Below are 20369 nucleotides of genomic sequence, written 5' to 3'. Positions count from 1 at the left end.
CAACTTCACAAATAAGATGGTTTTGCGATTCAAGGTCAACAGCCTGTGGGCCATCTTCTCTGTCCTTTGTTTAGATGAGGATGAAATTAACTGAAGATGTCCTGTCCTGCCTCCGGCAGGGCTGCTCCTCACATGTGCGACTGAAGACAGCTGTCTGAGGACCGGGTGGACTCGCCTGCTTGGTGGGGACCCCTCGCTTGGGCCAGGGCTCTCCCCCAGCTTTGTCCCAAGAGCTATAAGTGATCATCTTTTTAAAAGAATAGGCCGTGCTTACAGATGCAGCTGACGCTTTCAGGCTGGGGCTGTGGGGAGACCTGGCTTTCATAGGTGACCCTGCTGTTGTCAAAGAGGAAAACGAGGTCCATGTCCAGCGTGCGGCCCTCGTTCAGCTGCAAAGGGACCAGAGGCAAAATAAGGTCTCGCGGCCCCCACCACACCGTCCCCCAAGAAACGGGAGACTACAGAGCATGCTCGGCCAGGACGCGCCAGGAGCCCACCAGGCCTCTCCCAGTGCCTCTGGCCTCTACTGCCCTCGGCTGCTCCCTTTACGCTTATTACCTGATGCACACCTCATCTACAGCAGTACCTCCTGCTCTATCCTCTGTCTTTACCGCGTAACTCAGATGCCTGCCATCTCCTTTACTGTCCAGTGCCTCTTCCCCTGTGTTAAATCTGCAGCTCATTTTGTGCGGTGGTCAGCACAGCACCGCACATGACAGGGGGGTCAAAAACAGTTTCGGCTGACGTGGAAGAATGAAGCGTCGCTTTGGCAGTAAGGGCAAAAGGCACTCCCAGTGGTCTGGAAGGTACAGCTAAAGCGTGGGGCGATCCGTGTCTCCTACCAAGCCCGCGGGATCTCGCGTTCCCACCTCGGAACGGGCAGGCGCCTGCCCAGTGGTGTGGCAGACGGGCCACCTGCCGCCTGCAGGAGGCCGGGCTCACCTTGCCGTCCGAGAGGCACTGGGCGGCAGGCTTGTCGGGGATCAGGGCCAGCCCTGCCTCCTGCAGCAGCTCCTGGTCCTCCTCGAGGATGCCTGTGTCCTGGCGGATGCGGGCCTTCAGGCTCTGCAGGCTCTCGTCCTCGGTCACGGGGTAGGTGTGCAGGGTGCCCGTGACCATGTTCAGGACATGAAGCAGCTGCAAAAACCCGGGGGGTCACGGGAGGGTCACAGGAGACACGGCTCAACGGGGACGCCTTCCTGCTGGCCCGGCTTCTCAGAGGCCCCGCTTGGGGTCCGCACGCCAGAATCTTTCCCTTCCTGTGGGTCCCCGGCAACGGCCTCACGACCCATCAGTCAGCAAGGGTCCCATCACACCCTCACAGGGGTCAGGGGGCCCATGGCCTGGGGCAGACTGGGCGCAGGCTCACCTTCAAGTTCAAGATGTCGTCCAGGGCCTTGAAGCAGCCGTTGGGCCCGTAGACAGGGTCGGTGCCCCTCTGGCGCGGGTGCCACATCAGCATCAGCTGCAGCCACTTCTCCAGCCGCTGGGCCAGGACGCTGAGGGGGCGGGGGTGTGTGTGTGCACCTGCGCACGTGTGCGAGGCCCAGCACCAGCTTCGCATCCCACGTGTGTGCGTGCACGTGCATGAGGCCCACCGCCAGCTTACCGGCGCACATGGGGACCGAAAAGCACACACGCTTCTCACGCCCCATGTGACCATCGCGAGACGGGGCCAAAGTGGTCCCTGAGGCTGAACCACCCTGAGGAAGGGTGAGCCTTCCCTTAACAAAATGAATCGCTCGGGGGCTCGACCTCTCCCCCCCACCCCCGCCATCGGATCTGCACAAACACCCTCCCGTCGGGGGCCTCTGGGCAGAGGGCCATGCGAGACCCTCCAGGCAGCTTTCCAGGTGCTGAGCAGCCCTGTCCCCCATCAGGAGCACTGCCCAACGATCTGGCCCCACACCGCCGGTTCGATCCATGTTGTCAGTCGCTCCCTGGAAAGCGTCTGAGGAGTTCACGCCGCACTGCTGGGCACCCCCAGCACCCCTCCCTGCCCCCCAACAGAAGCCCTCCAGAGGCCAACATCACCACCCGCTGCCTCTCCCTGGCCGCCCCCGAGGCTTTTCCCCTTGAAGAGCCTTCCTCTTCATCAACCTGCCCTGCCTATTGGTCCAGATCCTTCCAGGAAGTTCCAGCTCAGCTCCTCCACAGGGGACCCCCCTCCCCATCCTCCACAGACTCATGGAAACTGAGCCGCGTGCCTCGACATGGGGCTGCTGGCTGCTGTCTCCTGAACCATCTCCCGGTTCTGATAAGATGACCTGATGGCTCATATTCTGGTTCTGAGACCAGACTGCTATGCTGTTCAAATGCAAAGGTTTATTTATTGGCAGTAACACAGTGCCAGGCTGCAGAAGGATGGGCAAAGAGCATAAGGGGCAATTCCCTACCCTTCAGAGCTTACAGCTGACCAGGAAGTAAGCCCTCTGCCAGACCAAACGCCTGCAAGGCAGAGCCACCACGGCTGAGGAGGGCGACAAGCGGTGCTGGGAACCCAGGAGGTGACTCCAGACGGGTGGGGTGGGGACGGCGTGCTAAGACCGAGATGGACGATGGCAGGACCTGGGGTCAGAGCTGCCGGGGACGTCGGCCCCAACCCCCGTCTTTAGAAAGGAAGGACAGGCCGCAGAGGAGGAGGAAGAGAGGCCGGGGGCGTACCTGTTGAGGTTGTTGGGGTGCGGCAGTGAGCTGGAGAACTTCACGGCCCCGTTCAGGTCCTCGCTTACCACGATGTCCATCTCGCTCTTCTGCCGGACTTTGGAGTGCCTGTGGACGTGGGGGGACTGTCACGCTGCGTGTAGCCTTCACGCTGCGTGTACCGTCACGCTGCGTGCAGTGACCCTGATGTAAGCGGGTGCCCAACAGCCCCTTACATGGGTGACCTTCCATTTGACAACCAGAGAGGATCCCCCTGGGGGGCTATTGAACCACTTGTGAGGCCCAGCAACCCACTGGGATGCTTCTTTGGGAGGTTAAGGGCAGCGGTACTGCCCGGTGAGAGTCAGGAACCTGCGGGCTTGTACCGCTGTCTCCTGACCGCACCCCGGCCCATCTGGCTTGTTCTTTTACTTTCCATCTAACACAGAGAATGAAGACAGGACATCTGCACCACGGTTCCTTCACGTGCCATCTGCACACACCACGCACTTCCCTCTAAATGCAATGGCTATGCCTGACTTCTAAAGGCAAGTGAAGCACTAACGTCTTCCAACTAGGAGACCCTTTAGATGTATCTGAAGTAGTGTTTAAGAAAAAAGATTTTAAACTGGCTTCACATGTTCTCTGCGACGCTTCACAGAGAATCAAGAGCTGACAGTGAATGCAGCCTTCTCCACCCGAGACCTCTGTGGGGTAGGCAGTTTTCAGTCCCCCACCCCCCACCCTCACCAGGTCAGGAAACGACCTGCCCAAGGTCACACACTAGAGAAAGAACCAGGGACTTGGAGCCAAGGACAGGTGCTCCTCCTACTCCGTCTGAATGTCCGCGTCCTTCCTTTCCAGAAAGACACGGAAGATTCAGTTGGAAAATGCTTTAGCCTGAAATCTCATTGGCAGGGGGGGTAAACTGAGCCACGTGGAGAACACAGAGCCTGGAAGAGCCAGGGTGTGGCTTGAACCTGCCTGCTGGAATCAGGCTGTCATGACACACGGTGGGATGGTGTTCTGATAGAAACTCAAGTCTGTCCACGGGAAATCACACAGATAAATGAAAGGACGCCGAGTGAAACGCTCACTGCTTAGGCTGGTCCTAAAATGTATTTTCAAGACTGGTCCTTCAAAGCAGCTTTATGATAGAATAATAAAGCTCAAATTGCATTTGTTCTGAAATTACTATCTACCTGCCGTTTGAGATGAGACTGAAATTGTTAAAAGTTGCCTAAGGCATTACAGGCAGACCAGACAGGCACGTCTCACAAACTCGGGTTTCAGAGATGCGTGCTTGGAAGTGGTCACCTGGCCTCCCAGCAACGTGAGGGAGGCTGGCTCTGCAGACAGCCGGGCCATCAGGGATGGTTTCAAATGGCATTTCCTCTAGTTCTGACGGCTTCTGATTCACCTTGCTATAAATAATGGAAACGCTCAACATTTGAACAGAACTGCAGTCGTCCCTTGGTGAGTTAAAAACAGAATGCATGTATAGACAGTTTAAAGTGACTGTCGTGACGGTCGCATGATGCGGTGTGACTGTTAACGCAAGGAGCTAAGTCAGTGCCACGGAGCCCAGCTCAGGGCGCTGCTTGTGCTAACGTCAGTCCCCACGGGAGGGCGCCCTCCGCCACGTCAGCAGGCCCCTCGGGCATGGAGACCGAGCCTGGGTCATCCTTTCCTGTGTTTGGTGTGTAAACGGTGACGGAACTGGACTGCGTCACAGAAAGCTACTCTTCTTGAACCGATTTCAAAGGCTACGTCTTGGTCTTACAAATAAACATTCTCATGATGTAAGTACCTGTGTCCTTTGAGAAAGTCTGTGTTTTTGGTACTCCCAGGAAGATACTGAGAAACGTGACATCAGCCAGTGCTGCCCCACAAAGGGCGCAGGGGGAGAGGACCTTTGCATGTTCCTGGTGGAAATGTTATTCACACAAACTTTCTGTGGAGCACGTTGTTAGTACAAACCAAAAACCTTGAACACGTGCACAATCTGGTATGTTGATCCCATTTCTAGGAACTTAACCCAGGGAAATACCTGTGGATAGACCAGGATTTCCCTGAGCTATTTGAGTTAAGTGTGAAAGGCAGGTTCTGTGAGAGCACGTATGGTAACCTACTTTGTTTTTTGAACAAACACAGGCACACAGGAGAAGAGTCTGGAGACGGAGGAATGTTAGTGGCGGCGGGAGGAAATTCTCAGTGTAAAAACCCTGGACAAGTACTCACAGGGCAGCGTGCCTGCGATGTCATCAAGAGGCGAGAAGGGGTGAAATCCACAAATGAGCCAGCGGGCAGATCCATGCCGCTCACTTGTGGATGTACAAAACAGCCCTGAGGTGGGCCCAAAGCCAACAGTGCCAGGCGTGCGTGGGGGGGCGGATACCAAGCAAGTGGCGTGGGATGACTTTTCCCTCTTCTGCTTTCTGAAGGATGAACCCCGAGAACTTAGCACTGCTCCAAACACTAAAACTGGAGATAAAAAATTCTGGACAATGGTCCTATCGTTTCAGTGTGTGGTCCCTCAAGGAATCACTGTGAATGAACCCTAATGGGTTCAAGGGAACATGAACTTTTAAATGATGCATTTCAGTAATGATTAACTTTTATGTATATAATGAACCACATATTAGTATTACAATTAGAAGAAAAGTTTAAAAATACAGAGTAGTTTTTAAAACCTTGATCATATTCCTTATTAGAAAATACCTTTTCAGCAGTGTACCAGGTCCACTGTCTGATGCTTTTAAATCCAAATTTCATAGTTTCTGGTCTTTCGTTTAGATCTCTAATCCACTTTATTTTTGTGTACAGTGTTAGAAAGTGTTCTAGTTTCATTCTTTTACCAATACAGTATATTAATGCATATAAATGGAATTTACAATGATGGTAACAATGATTCTATATGCAAAGCACCAAAAGAAACACAGATGTGAAGAACAGACCATTGGACTACGTGGGAGAAGGCAAGGGTGGGATGATATCAGAGAACAGCCCTGAAACGTGTATACTGCCGTATGTAAAAAAAAAATTTGTACTGAGGTGCAGTAATATTTGTCCACAATAAACTTCCATGTACATACGTCCCGTTATTTGTCCTGTGAACATGCCCTTTGCTTGTTTACCACACACACACACACACACACACACACACACTCTGTAAACACACTGGCTTCCTGCCCTGCACAGAGCAGTCATTTACAGGATGGGATTTGGGCTGTTAAGGTTCAGAATCCAGGGCTCTTGGAGCTCAGGCTGTGCTCACGCCGGGTCGCAACAGGACTTCCTTGGGGTCACAGGTCACAGGGGTCTCAGGCCCGGACTGGGGCGCCCCACGAGACCGGGAAGGGGAGGCGGCATCTGGCAAAGGCAGGGGACACCCTCCCGGGGGGCGGGCCCGGGGCTCACTCACCACTGCACGGGCTGCCAGTTGGGCAGGAAAGGCCGGAAGCCGGTGATGCACTCGAAGGCCAAGGTGCCGAAGCTCCAGTAGTCCACGGTCACCGTGTACTTCTGCTGCTCCAGCAGCTCGGGGGCCTGCGGGGACGGGGGGCACACACCTGAGCTGAGCCCGCGCTGAGGGGCCACCACGGGGGAGCACCCAGCACCCTGCCCTGCCCCACGCTTCCCGGAGGCGCCCGGCACCCTGGCCTGCCCCACGCTCCCCGGACCCCGCGCTGAGGGGCCACCATGGGGGGGTGCCCAGCACCCTGGCCTGCCCCACGCTCCTTGGACCCCGCTCTGAGGGAAGAGGTGGCCACGAATCGGAGGGTAGAATCTAGACTCTCTGATCTCATCCCATCCCAGGGCTGAAAGAAGGGCCTGCGGCAGGGGCAGGGGGGTTTTGGTGTGCTGTGCACCCTTCTCCCGGGTGCCGTGCAGGGCCACAAAGGGAAGTGATCCAGGCCACACAAACCCAGGCACAGCGTATGCAACGAATGCCGGCCAACCCCCTAACGCGGTTCACGATGGGACAGAATGTCACAGTCGAGCAGGGAAGGCCAGCTGCCCAAGCAGTCAGGCTAGGGTGACAGGAAGCTTCCCAGCACAGGCGGGGCGGGGCCGGCTCAGGGTGCCTGAGGGCAGACGTTCCGGAAAGGACCCTGAGGCGTGCAGGCAGGACTGAGCCCAGGCTGGGGGCAGGCAGGACACGAAGGACCACAAGCCAAGACGAAACGCGTGGGACGGTCAGGTCGGCCTCTGTGTCTGGTTCTGGACAGAAGTTTTGGCCCTGCGAATGGTCAGAGCTCAGGCCCCACATTCACTGGCACTGAGCCGACAAGGGGTCCAGAGGACACAGGGCAGGACCCTCAGGACCCCGCTCCATGGGCACAGGTACTGAGTCACAGCCCCAGGTCCCCACCCTGAAACCTCTACCCACCAGAGCAGGGGATGAAAGGACAGCGTCCACTGCCCAGCGGGGGTTAATGGGAGTGTGGATGCACTCACAAGGACCTTCTCTTTTTTATGTAAGACCCAAGTAGGCTATTTAAGCTCACGGAGCCCAGGGGCTTTCAACTTTCTTTCATTTTTCTTTTATAAACCGCAGACTCCGTTATTCAGTCCACATTTCCTGGTCATCACTTACATGCAATCTACCACTAAGTCCTGCTGAACCTGTTCCGGCCTTTCTTGTTTTTTTTGTTATTTGTTTGTTTGCTGGTGTTTTGTTTTGTTTTTGCCGCACTGCGTGGCTTGTGGGATCTTAGTTCCCTGACCAGGGATCAAACTCTTGCTCTTGGCGGTGAAAGCGCGGAGTCCTAACCTCCCCAGGGAGGCCCCTCTCTCAGGCACTTCTTGAGCCGTCCTCCACATCCTGACGCTGCCCACCGGCTCAGACTAGCCCGCCCCAACGGCCTCCATACCACTCGCCCGCTACCTGCAGCTCACCCTCCACATTGTGCCAAGTGTGGTCTCTTCTGAAGGTAAACCTGACTCCTCTCATGCCCAAGACCCTTCACCGTCCCTCCAGAGGTTTCAGGATCAAGTCTGGAGTCTCTAACGCAGCCAGCGAGGCTCTGAATGACCTGTCCCCCGCCTCCCTCTCCAGCCTCAACCCGAGATGGCCTCCTCCTCCTCTGGTTCCGGCCGTGCCTTCTGGGCGCCTCCTGCTGCCCCACTGCCTGGAGCTCCCTCTTCGCACCCCCAGTCCCTGGACGTGCAGGCCCAGCACAGGGTCCCCCTAATGTGTCACAACATCCCGCGCTCTCCCTTCGCAGTCCTTATCACAAGTCCAACCGCTTCATCATCTGTGTACCGGGGCCTCGTCCACCTTCTTCCTAAACTCTAAAACGACGCTTGCAGCTTGTCTGCAGGACGTGAGGAAGAGCTTCCAGGAAAAACAGGTTTGGGAAGCACTGGGTTCCAAGAAAAGTGGCTTTCTTGGTATAAGAAAGAAATACATTTAAGTGCAAGTTTGATGTATGAAGCAGGGCACCCAGAGCCAGCGCCCTGTGACGACCTGGAAGGATGAGGTGGGGAGGCCAGCAGGTGGCGGGGGACTCAGGATGTGGGCGCACACATGTATGCCTGTGGCTGATTCATACTGATGTGCGACAAAAACCATCACACTATTGTAAAGCAATTATCCTCCAATTAAAATGAATAATTTTTTTAAAAAAGCCTTAAATATATGCATGTGCAATGTGGCTTCCCCCCACAAAAAAAAAATAAAACATAAAAAGGAAAAACTACAGGTGGTCAGTATTTCTTGGATGAATGGGGGACTCAAATAGAGCCACAACATTCAGACCAAATAAGAAGAAGAAAGGGTTGGAGCTGGAAGCCAGCCCTCTGCCCTTGGCCCCCGTGATGTGGCGTGGGAACGGAGAGCCCTTTGGAGCAGCGGGAGCCTGGTTTAAACTCTCTGGGCTAGAACACCGCAGCATGGGGGGTCACGGGACGCGCGCAGGCCCAGGAGCAGAGCCCTTTAGACGTGAGAGGATGACTGCGCCCGCCTGGGCCTCTGGGAGGACGAGGAGTCTGACCTCACACACCAGTGTTTCCTGTGCCTCCAGGAGTCATCCAGAGAGCCGGCAAGCTCAGACGGCAGAAGGTGAGGGAGGAAGCAGAGCCCTGCGGCCATGGCCTCCAGAGAGAGGCTGATGCGCAGACCTGGGAACCCGCCTCTTACCAGGTACTGCAGGGTCCCCACGAAGGACGTGCAGAGGCTGCCCTGGTCCAGCTCCTTGGCGTATCCCAGGTCAATAATTTTGTGTATTAACTGGAAGAAAAATCAAGGAGGGGGAGACATCTGAGGGCTCCGCGAGTCCGCTGTCCTTCAAGAATCCTGAGCACCTCTGCTGGTGCAGAGGGTGTATCTCTGGATTCCCAGTCCTAAGACCCCAAGCGCCTAAGGACCGCCAAATAGGCAGGAGAATGCCCTAGACGCGGTAGGTTCAGGCAAAAGAAACAACGTAGAAACGCCAGGCGCGTGTCCCCCCTTGCCTGGTGAACACCTGCTGGAGGAAGGTCAGAATTCGGTGACCACGCACCCCGAATTCGGGACTGCGAACCCTGGACTTGCCGTGACGCGAAGGACCAGGTGGGCTTCCTTCTCAGTAAACACCTTAAATTCTCCAACCTCCGATAGACTGCCGGGAATGGGTGTGAACAGGGACAGAGGTGAGGGCCAGGACGGGCGTGGGTTACGCTGACGGAAGCCGCGGGGGAGAGATCAGACGGCCCACGGCTGAGCGGCTGCATTCCACTCATCTGAGCCCTGCTCGCCACCCAGCTGAACAAACATGGCCCAGCCCTGCAGGGAGGTGATCCCACACCTGAGCGGGGGGGCCCCTGAGAGCTCTGGGGAAACTGCAGGCTGGACCAGGCCAGCTCCAAATACATCCTTTCGGCCACGTCCAGAACCCACCTACAGCTGGATTCTCTGTGAGCTTCAAAAGCTGAGGCTCCCAAACAAACGGAAAACAAAAAACATGTTTCCAAGAAGTGCAAGGCCCCAAGGCTGGAGGGGGTGGCAGGTGGAAGACAAACACTATTTTTCTTATCGGATTCCTGCATCTTGGGATGGTTAACAATGTGGTCTGTTCAAACTGGCGTCAACCTGCGAGCCAGAACTTGGTGCTGGATTTTGTTTCGATTCAAAGAGCACTCCCAGAGAATCAAAGCAAACGCATGAGCAAGGAAACCCAAACATAAGCAGGCACGCAAAGCGCATTCCTCGCCCCCACTGCCTGCCCCCAGCTGCTCAGCCCACGCTCCCCCGCCCCTCCCCGAGGCTGGCCCGCAGGGTCACTCACTCTCTGTTCCCCTTGCTGCAGGACAATGTTTTCTGGCTTCAGATCCCGATGGATGATTCTGTTCTCATGAAGGTATCGAAGTGCAGAGGCTGAGAGGGTGGAAAGGGGAGTGAGTTCCCGTTAAGCCTGGACGATGCCTTTTACTCGGCATTGCCTTCCCAGTGAAAGATGGTTATTGCGTGTCCCGGACACACACCCCGACTCCGTGCAGGGGCTCACAGCGGGGGCGGTGGGGGACAGGCCCACAGACGCCCAGCCAGTGAAGGGAGGGAGACCTGGCTACGTGAGCAGAACTTGGGCCAGCACCAGAATCTGCCTGGTTCGGGTAAAGAACTCCGAGCCTTCCATCCACGAGGTCACCACCTCCCGTTTCGAGCAGCGGTTCTCAAACAGCACAGCCCAGTCCGGCAGCATCAGACTTGGTACACAGAAACGCCAAACCCTCGGGTCCCGCCCCAGGTGGAGTGAATCAGAAACTGGGGGGGGGACCCAGCAGTCTGCTCTCTATCAAGCCCTCCAGGAGGTGCTGATTAACTTTGAGACGGGGACCTTCTCTGGTCTAGAGGCTCGAAAAGTAAATTCTGCAGGGTGGGCAAGGGAGACGGGCCCTCTGGGCAGACAGCACTTGGTCATCAGATGCAGAGGATGCAGGGCAGAGCTGCCTCCAGGGAGGAAGCGGGGTAGGGTGCCTAGAAGGGGAGAATGGGGGGCGCCTTCAATACACCTGCCGGTCCAGCGTGCGTCTGCCATGTGCCCCGTCCTCTGCTGGGCTCTGAGGGCCGTGAAATAAGGGAGGACGTGGTTCCCAACTTTAAAGCGCTCAGACTCTAGCTGACAAGGAAGCAGCCCGCACCACCCGGCTCACTCGCTACCGCAGCGTCTGCTGTGAAGAACAAACGTGACCACGTGAGCCAGGACGGCCAAGGCTCAGACCATCAGGATGTGGCTTTTACCCCTAAGAGAGGTTTTAACAGAAGTCCTAACAACCTGGATGTACCACAGATGAAAGAAACAAGAAGTATTAGAAAGAGATAAAATGATCTTTATCTGGAAATGATCTGACTCTAAGCGTAGAAGACTCAATAGACTAAAAACTGGGGGAAATGTAGTAAGTTGTCTGCAAGCAAAACAAGTAGATACAAATCAACAGTTTTTGCCCTGTCATAGATCCAGTTGAAAGGAAAAAAAAAAATCCCATTCACACTAACAGCAAAAATTCTAAAGTACCACAGGATAAATTTAGCAAAAAAAAAAAGAAAAAAAAAGCGTCATGGGAGGAAAACTATATGGCATTAAAAAAAAGCTAAACAAATAACACAAAGAGGTTTTAAAAGTTTGTGGCAACTAGAGAAAAGAGTACTGAGGGTCCTTAAACAGCTAAAAATAAAGTTACCAGATGAATCGTATATTACTATCTCTAATAAAACTCTAATTCAAAAAGATACACGCACCACTGCATTCACTGAAGTGCTATTTACAACAGCCAAACACGGAAGCGACCTAAACATCCATCAACAGATGAATGATGAAGAAGATATGGTACACGCACGATGGAGTATCACTCAGCCGTGAAAAAGAACGCAACAATGCCTTGCAGCCACATGGATGGACCCTGAGATTATCACAGTAAGTGAAACAAACCAGACAGACAAAGATGAGTATCACATGGTATCACTTACCTGTGGAATCTAAAAGAAAACGATACAAATGAACTTACATACCAACAGAAACAGACTCACAGAGGCGGAAAACAAACTTAACCGTCACCAAAGGGGAAGAAGCGGGAGGGATAAACTAGGAGTCTGAGATGAATAAACACCCACTACAGAACATAAAATAATCAACAAGGCCCTACTGTATAGCGCACAGAACTATACTCAACAGCTTATAATAAACTATAATGGAAAAGAATGAAAACTACATACACACACACATTCTATAACCAAATCACTTTGCTGTACACTTGAAATATTGTAAATCAACTACACTTCACTTAAAAAGAAAGAAAGAAAAATTTATGGCAAAAGATACTATACAAAGAGCAAAAGACCAAAAAAGGGGGAAAAAAATATCTGTAACACATATGCCAAAAACATGCATCTACAGACAAAAACTCCTACAAGCCAGTAAGAAAGCAACGCAGGTGTTAGGGAAGCGACACTACTATTTTCAGAATCATAATGTTATGTTACTTTTCTAAATTAAAAAAAAAAGCTTTTTTTTTTTTTTTTTTTACTTTAAAGGAACATAAAAAAACCCAAAGAAGTGGGTTAGACAGGTGCTTCCCAGGATTTTAGATTCAGGCCAGAAGGATTAAGGATAAAGACTGAGGATGGGGTTCAAGAGAAAATGACCATGTTTTTATTTTCCGAGCTTAGGCACATTTAAAAATAATATTATCTACTATCAATAGAACTAAGCAATTAGTGATTTACTAAAGAAAAGACCATTCTAATAACAAAGAAAGAAAGCAAACCAGTAGAAAAACTGGCAAAGAACACATGAAAGGGGAGCTTATAGTAGAAATGAAACACGGACCGCAAGCAATTACGCGGTTGCGTACGAAGTCGCTCAGGCTCACTGGCCGTCCACAAAGCACGCGTGAAGGGAACAACATGCTTTTTCACTTCTTCAAGCAGAAGGAATTTCAGATGAGATGCGAAAGGCACTCCCTACATCGCTGGAAGGAGTAATAACTGCTGTGCAATTGGGGGAAAGAAACATGGCAAAAGCTATTCCATTTTAAGACGTACGTATCGTCTGACCCTTTGCTTCTGCCTCTGGCAATCCAGCTTACAAAGCCAACAGCAGCATCACCTACAAACCCGGGTGCGGACTGCGCGGTGTCAAGTGAGATCACTAGAGACGAATGAAAAGTCACCCATCACGGAAGGGCTAAAGGAATCACGGGAAATCCACAGTATAACTGGCAATTATTAAAAATTATCTACGCTTATATTACCTGACTCAGAGGGATGTCCATGCTGTAATGGCGTGAACCTCTTTTTTTTTTATTAGAGGCAAAAAAAGGTCAAAAGCAAAAGCGATAACCACACTAAGAAAAGTTTACTAAAGGGTCTGGGCCAGGGCATAGCAGGGAAGGGGTGCACCCCAAGGGGGAGGAGACACCCTTCGCAGAGCCCAAGGGGCCAGACATGCTGTGTGAAGACCTCGTGCTGAGTGTTTTCTGAAAACACAGGGAAACCCCTGACACACAGGGAAACCCCTGACAGTTAAACACCCACCTTCCACCTTCTCGGGGGCATTCCAGCCACACATTAGGTGAAATCGCAAAACCTCTCACTGAGTCTGCCCTTAAATCCAGCCTTTGACCGTAGAGTTTCAACATTTCACACTTGTTCCCTCTTCTTTGCTTTCACAACTGGGCACAGCAGATTGGCTTAGGCCCAACAAACGTCCAGATGAAGCAACATGCCCACTGCTCTCAGACGGTACACCCCATATGCCACCCACCTTGTCTGCTGGGGGACTTCCCTGGCCATCATGGTCACGGTTCAGATGCCTGTCCACTGCAGGGGGTGCGGGTCCATCCCTGGTCGGGGAACTGAGATCGCACATACCATGGGGCGTGGCAAAAAAAAAAAGCCTGGTGATTCTCACCAGCAGTTTCATTTTGGTTTTATTGACTTTTACTAGGGTCAAAGCGCAGTGTGAAAACAGGCTCTGATAACCGTCTGGGCACGACCCTGCACACGGGGACACGGCCTCCCCTCACGTGAACTCACGCCAGCGGGGAGCACCTGCGGGGAGGATGGGGTGTGTCTGCTCAGCCCCCGAGTCCCCAGGGCCCGTGCAGCTGTGTGACATGAGCGTCAGGGGTTCTAACACAAAGGCGGGGCTCCGTTTGTCCAAGGCCAGGGTACGTGAACGTTGAGACTCACTGTAGTTTGAACAAGTAGGAACGCCCAGGCTAAGGCAAGGCCTGTGACGTAGACGTGAATGTCCCACTGAGAGTGACGTGGGGGAGGACGAGCGGGGAGGTGCCCTGAGAAGCCCCTGGGATGCAGAGCGCTCACATTAGATGGAGGGCACAGCTCAGTGCCACGACGCTCGAGAGCCGTGCCCGGGTCTTTAGGAAGACGGAGGCCAAGCCGGTGACCCAGCCGGTGACCCTGTTAACAGCGGGCTCTGCTTATGCTGAAGCCACTGCTAGTAACACATCTGAGCTCTCATTTCAGGAAGTCCCTCGTTTTCAATACTTTTTGTCAACCTAGTCAAACCTGGAATTAGACAGTCCTATATATAGTGTGTGTGTGATATACACACACTGCATACGTATACACGCTATTACTGTACACACACGCACACTATATACGCATATTGACAATCCTGTGTATGTTGTAATACACGGTTTCTTACACTGAGTGAAATGGTCAAAACGCTGACGGGCAAGGGCTCGGTGGCAGCGCCCCTTCCAGGATCAGTCCCTGAGAGGCTCAGTTCGGTCTGACTATGCCTTATTTAACAGAACGGGACCACGGCGGGGGCGGGGGGGAGGCCCGTGTCATGAATCAGAATTTTCTCAAGGCGAGAGAACTTAATTTGACTTAAATTAGATGGAACATGAGAATTTGAGATGGAAAAAAGAAATACCTGTGTGTCTGAAACTTTCTTAAAAGTCAAAGCCCCTAACAACAGGGATACTGCAAGCGCATAAAACTGGAGAAGTGGCCCACAAGCATGAAAGCCTGCAGGCTGCACACTCCCACGGTCCCGTGACAGGAAAGAGGTGCCGAGTGGCGCTCTGTGTGGACTTTACCCCATGCAGCGGCGCCTCCTCAGACAGACGCTGCCCCGGGGGGTCTGCATCAAGCACCGCGGCCTCCTGGGGCCTTGGCAGGAGCGGCACCCAGGTCTTGGACTCCAGCTTCCCGCCGGCTCGTGAGGGAGACACAGACATACAACTGCAGACTGTGCCGCTCCGGAGTTCTCACTGATGAGCCAGAATCCCAAACCACGCTCCAGAGATGAGGGAACAGACAGGACCAGCTAGACTCCCATGCAGAGAAGCGGCTGTGTGAGGACTGTCCACGAAGCCTACTGACCACACCCTGAGCTGAAAGGGACCACTGAGCTCTCCTGAGGGTACACTTGCTCGGGATACACGCCACGGGGAGGAAATGCAAAGATTGATGGACCAGGGACGCTCCAGGTGGTCCAGCGGTTAAAGAATCCGCTTGCCAGTACAGGGGACACAGGGTCGATCCCTGGTCCAGGAAGATTCCACGTGCTGTGGAGCAACCGAGCCCGTGAGCCACAGCTACTAGAGGCCACACTCTGCAACAAGAGAAGCCCCCGCAGTGACAAGCCCACGCACCCCACTGCAGAGGAGCGCGACTCGCTGCAACTGGAGAAAAGCCCGCACACAGCAACAGACCCTGCGCAGCCAAAAACAAACAAATAAATAAATTAAACAGTTCATAAGACTTAAAGATCACAGACCAGCAAGCTGACACACAGGTTAGAAGAGACAGAAGAGACAGTCACCAGTCGGTGGTTTAAGTCACCATGACGGAGAAGGGCAAGAGGACATCTGTTCACTCAGTAAAAGTTGGCTGTGAGCCTACTAAGTGCCAGTCGCTCTGATGTCACTGGGCTTTCCAAGCAAGACGGGCTGGTAGGCCAAGTGCGGAGGTGTGGAGAAAGATCCAGTCCCTCTAATGGGTTCTTGGCTAAAGGAGAGCCTGTGACTCACGAGCGAGGTGGCAGGGCGGTGTTGCCAGTGCTGAGAGGGAAGCGCAGAGTCACCCTCTCTTCATCCTGCCGTCCTGAACAAGTGTCTTCTGTGTGGCTGCAGCTGTCGAAAATGTGCCGCTGGATCGAACCATTTCCGTCACTTACTGCGCAAATAATCTGGTCTACACGGCATGGCTCATATCCTAAAGGAATCCTAAGGAAATCAGTCCTGAATATTCATTGGAAGGACTGATGCTGAAGCTGAAACTCCAATACTTTGGCCACCTGACACGAAGAACTGACTCCTTGGAAAAGACCCTGACGCTGGGAAACATTGAAGGCGGGAGGAGAAGGGGACAACAGAGGATGAGATGGTCGGATGGCATCACCGACTCGATGGACATGAGTTTAAGTAAGCTTGGGGAGTTGGTAATGGACAGGGAGGCCTGGCGTGCTGCAGCCCGTGGGGTCACAGAGAGTCAGACATGACTGAGAGACTGAATGGAACTGAACTGAACTGAATCTGGTCTACAGGCCTCAAACCCAGGGTCAGTCCTTACTGTCGAGGACAGGCAGAGGTCATGCAACAAGAGTACTGGGTGGAGGAGGCCACGAGGGCAGCAGAATCCGAGAGGGAGGCCCGCTATGCTCGCTGGGCCAGGGCGGTCCCCACGGAGGGGCAGGCCAGGGGAGGGGCCGGCGCAGCATTCTGAAAGCTGTGCATGGGCAGAGGCTCACGAGGGGATTGAAGGGCAGGTTTTGAAATGGGCTGCAGCGAATCAGGAGAGACGGGAGGCTACGAGCTTTGGCCTCGACCTAGCGGGGGACGGGGACGGACGTGTCCTCTCAGAAGCACAAGGGAGTGATCAGTCAGTGGGAATGGGCGCCCAGGACAGTGAGGTGCTAGAACGACTCTGAATGAGTGGAGGCAGTGGGCACAGGAAGGGAAAGCAGGGTGTACACACGAAGGAAAAGACTGGAGACTTCAAACAGGGGGTGGGGGCGCGGGGTGGGAAGAGGGGCAGATCCTAAGAAGAGACGAGATTCAAAGTCGGCACCCATGTCCGGGTGACTGGCAGAAGACGGGGCCAGGGATGAGACAGAGGACGTCAGGAAGGGATCGGGTTTAAGGAAGACGTCGAGGACTTCACCTTGGAAGTGACTTAGGGAGAAGCACCAAGGAGACGTGGATTCGGAGCTGAGGATGGAGGTCAGGGTTGAAAACAGACTTGGGAGAAGATGCAGTTGGATTGAGATGTCGTGAGAAAGACCCGGCACACAGATACTGGAAGCAGCGGGCGGTCACCAGGTGCAGAGAGGGACACACAGGTGGGGGAAAGAACAGACAGACAGACAGACAGCATCGAGACGAAGCTCCAAGAAGAGGATGCAGGAAGGGAGAGGCCAGGGGACCCCGGGGAGCCGTCAGGCTGGGGCAGCACAGCGAACGTCAGAGACATTCTGGGCGGCCTTTCTGAAAACCAAAACCCAAACAGTGACGATGCAATACTCAGAGTTAGAAGGGACCCTGGGGCTCACCCAGTCCACGTGCTCATTTCAAGCTGAGGACACGCAGGCCCAGAAAGTCACCTTGGTTTTCTAGAGAGGAAAGGCCCCTGAACGAGGAGGCAGAGCTGGGGGAGTGGGGAAGGCCAGGTCTGAGAGCAGCTCTTTCATTCTGATTATGTTTGTTAAACCTGGTTACTTACGATTTTCCAGGTACTCTATATAGAAATAATCTGAATTTCTGAGATGCGGTAGTCACCTTTCATGACAATCAGCAGTGCAGTCAGAACGTAGGTATTCAACAGAACAAGCAAGAAAAGCCACAATGAAAGGAAACAGAGCAGAAAGCCAGGGCTCTGAGTCCCGAAAGCCCTGCGCTCCCTCTGGAACCCTCCCTGTCCTGTGAGGTGGACAGACTGGACACCTGCTTGGAGACGCTTCGACGGGGACAGACAGTGACTCAGAGAGCAAAGCACAGACGGGACAGCGAGCAGGGGCCCTGGAGGCTCAAGGACAGGGCAGTGGGTCACCACCACTCCCCGGCCGCCTGGAGAACCAAGATCGGTGCAGAGCCAAGGTCCAGGAGGGCCCCAGGGATCGCTTACTGTCCCATCCGGCTGGCCTGGGCGTGGGCAGTCCACACCCGAGGCAGCAGAGACCCCGGCCTCCAGAGCAAGCAGGAGTTTGCTGTCAGCCGGCAGAAGGAAACATATGGCAATGTTTTCCAGAGGATAATGAGTCCACTGAGTTACAACTTCCTTGAGCTATTTTAAGGTCGCTTTATGTGGAAGACAGATCACTTTCAGCTGCCTCAGCACCTGTCTCCAGACCTCTCAGCAGCATAAGCGCAATGTTCTAACAGGCTCGCCTGTCCTGGCGCAGGAAATGGGCTCACCCACAGGCTTCCTGGGCGTCTGCTCACTTGCTCATGTGCACTCTGCAAGATCTTCTCGGGCAACATGAAGCTCCCTGGGAAATGCCTGTGTCTATCATCCTGATGCTGCTCTGTGTGGGCATCTCTGGGAGACAAGTGGCACCGGAGAGGTTAAAGCTAAGTAGGGGTCACCGGCCAGTCAGAGCTATGGTGTTTCCAGTAGTCATGTACGGATGTGAGAGCTGGACTGTACAGGAGGCTGAGCACCAAAGAATTGATGCTTTTGAACTGTGGTGTTGGAGAAGACTCTTGAGAGTCCCTTGGACTGCAAGGAGATCCAACCAGTCCATTCTAAAGATCAATCCTGAGTGTTCACTGGAAGGACTGATGTTGAAGCTGAAACTCCAATCCTTTGGCCACCTGATACAAAGAACTGACTCATTTGAAAAGACCCTGATGCTGGGAAAGACTGAAGGTCAAATGAGAAGGGGCTGGCAGAGGATGAGGTGGTTAGATAGTATTACCCACTCAGTGGACATGAATCTGAGCAAAATCTGGGAGATACTGAAGGACAGAAGAGACTGGCGTACTGCAGTCCATGGGGTCACAAAGAGTTGAACACGACTGAGAGACTGAACAAGAAGAACAAGGAGTCCTCCAGAGAGGGCCACGTACCCACCCCGGGGCAGGGGTGGGCTCTGGCCATATCTGCGGTCAGCCTGGCAGGGGCCAGCTGGGCAGCTCCACAGAGGGACGTGGGTCGGCCCTTGGGACTAACTGGAACAAAACAGGCTCAGGAAACGTTCCAGAATACAAAAGAGTTATGTGGGAGGAACTCCCAGAAACCCTTTGAACTTGGGCTCCGTGACGACATTGTGCAAGAGAAATAAACTTTATGAATCTCGTACACAAATCAGAAAAGGGACTGAAAGGACAATCTGAGCTTATCAGCAACCCCCCAGCCAGGTGGCCGGACGGCATCCAGGAGGCGGCAAGGGCGGTGGTCTGAGCAAGGTCGGCCACTTCCGGGGAGGGACATCCCGGAAGACGGCCACCCGCCCGGCTCACCGGACCTCAGCCCTGGGTCACAGCCCAACTGAGGACAGCGGAGGTTTTCCAAAAGGGGAGGCTGGGGGGCCGGGGGAAGGACAGGAGGGACCAGCACATGGCAACTGCCCTACCTCCTGACGGTTCTCACAAGGCGAGCCATGTGTCCGTCTCTCAGCAAATAAAGCTGCTACCCTTAAGAAGTAACAGGGGACTCCCTGATGGCCTAGTGCTTAAGAGTCTGCCGGCCAATCCAGGGGACCTGGGTTTGATCCCACGAGCCTCAGGGCAATGAAGCCTGTGAGCCACAGTTACTGAGCCTGAGTGCCGCAGCCGCTGAAGCCTGTCCACACGAGAGCCTGTGCTCCGCAACAAGTGAAGATGCTGCAGTGGAAAGCCCACGGATCGCAACGGGGAACAGTCCTGACTTGCCGCAGCTAGAGGAAGCCTGAGTGCGGCAATGGAGACCCGGCACAGCTCAACACAGATCCATTAAAGGAAATAAGCAATGTGCCGAAGGCCACGCTGCTAACAGGCGGCAAGAGCTGCTATCTGACCCCCGATGGCTCATTTAATCTTATGTGAACAGCTGTTCTTTTAAATAAAAAGTAGGTCCTTCTTCTAATTTCCTTTGGGATTTATTTCATTCACTGACAAGTATGTATAAAGCAGCTGCTACGCAAGGTACTACTGTTCCAATTGTGGGAGACACAGCGTTGACAAAGTCTTGGCCTTTGTGAGTTTAATTCTAGCAGACCAGCACTTCAGAGAAAGCCTCATTATTTCCAACTTGGGGCCACAGAGAGGAAGACAGGGAACCAGCGACCTAACGACCTTTGATACTCATCCACAGACAGGAGAATGGAGCCACTTAAGCTTCCCCAGGGCTTACCTGTCCTCACTATTCTGACTTACGTGTAACTTACACACACACACACTTCGAATACATAAGAGAAAGCTACCACAGGAGGCAGTGGTACCTGGACACATGTAGCCACACCAAAAACGAGACCCGCAGAGGCTCCGTAAATATCGTAAGGGTCACTGGAGGATGCTAAATGTACATGAGGGAGTAGACAGTTTTGTGTGCCTGAGACAATCACTCAGAGACTATCATAACAACAATTTCCTGAATGCACAAACAACCTACTAAGTGAAAACACATTTGAAGAAATAACATACAGAAAAGACTTGAAGCTCTAACCAGAAACAAAAGCTGTCCACGAAGAGCAAAAGATCATGCTCCAACCTTCTAACCTGCCTTCGACTCAAGAGAATGAACTGATGTGGCCACCGGCGCAGAAGACAGGTGAACATCCATGCACAGCACG

General features: G+C 53.5%; 1 protein-coding gene across 3 annotated transcripts in view; it reads right to left on the bottom strand.

The window, feature by feature from the left end:
* IKBKB (inhibitor of nuclear factor kappa B kinase subunit beta) overlaps nucleotides 1-20369 on the bottom strand; it is a 52437-nt gene that overhangs the window by 10710 nt on the left and 21358 nt on the right. For all 3 annotated transcript variants that reach the window (XM_070781489.1, XM_070781490.1, XM_070781491.1), the window contains exons 6-12: nucleotides 9915-10003; nucleotides 8789-8878; nucleotides 6068-6192; nucleotides 2665-2772; nucleotides 1370-1499; nucleotides 943-1137; nucleotides 275-389 (exon numbers count right to left, since the gene is read on the bottom strand). In XM_070781489.1, the coding sequence (XP_070637590.1) occupies nucleotides 275-389; nucleotides 943-1137; nucleotides 1370-1499; nucleotides 2665-2772; nucleotides 6068-6192; nucleotides 8789-8878; nucleotides 9915-10003 (852 nt within the window). The remainder of the gene's footprint in view (nucleotides 1-274; nucleotides 390-942; nucleotides 1138-1369; nucleotides 1500-2664; nucleotides 2773-6067; nucleotides 6193-8788; nucleotides 8879-9914; nucleotides 10004-20369) is intronic.

This window comes from Bos indicus, chromosome 27 (assembly GCF_029378745.1).
Source record: "Bos indicus isolate NIAB-ARS_2022 breed Sahiwal x Tharparkar chromosome 27, NIAB-ARS_B.indTharparkar_mat_pri_1.0, whole genome shotgun sequence".
NCBI lineage: Eukaryota > Metazoa > Chordata > Mammalia > Artiodactyla > Bovidae > Bos > Bos indicus.
This window is presented reverse-complemented; position numbering and strand designations above follow the sequence as displayed.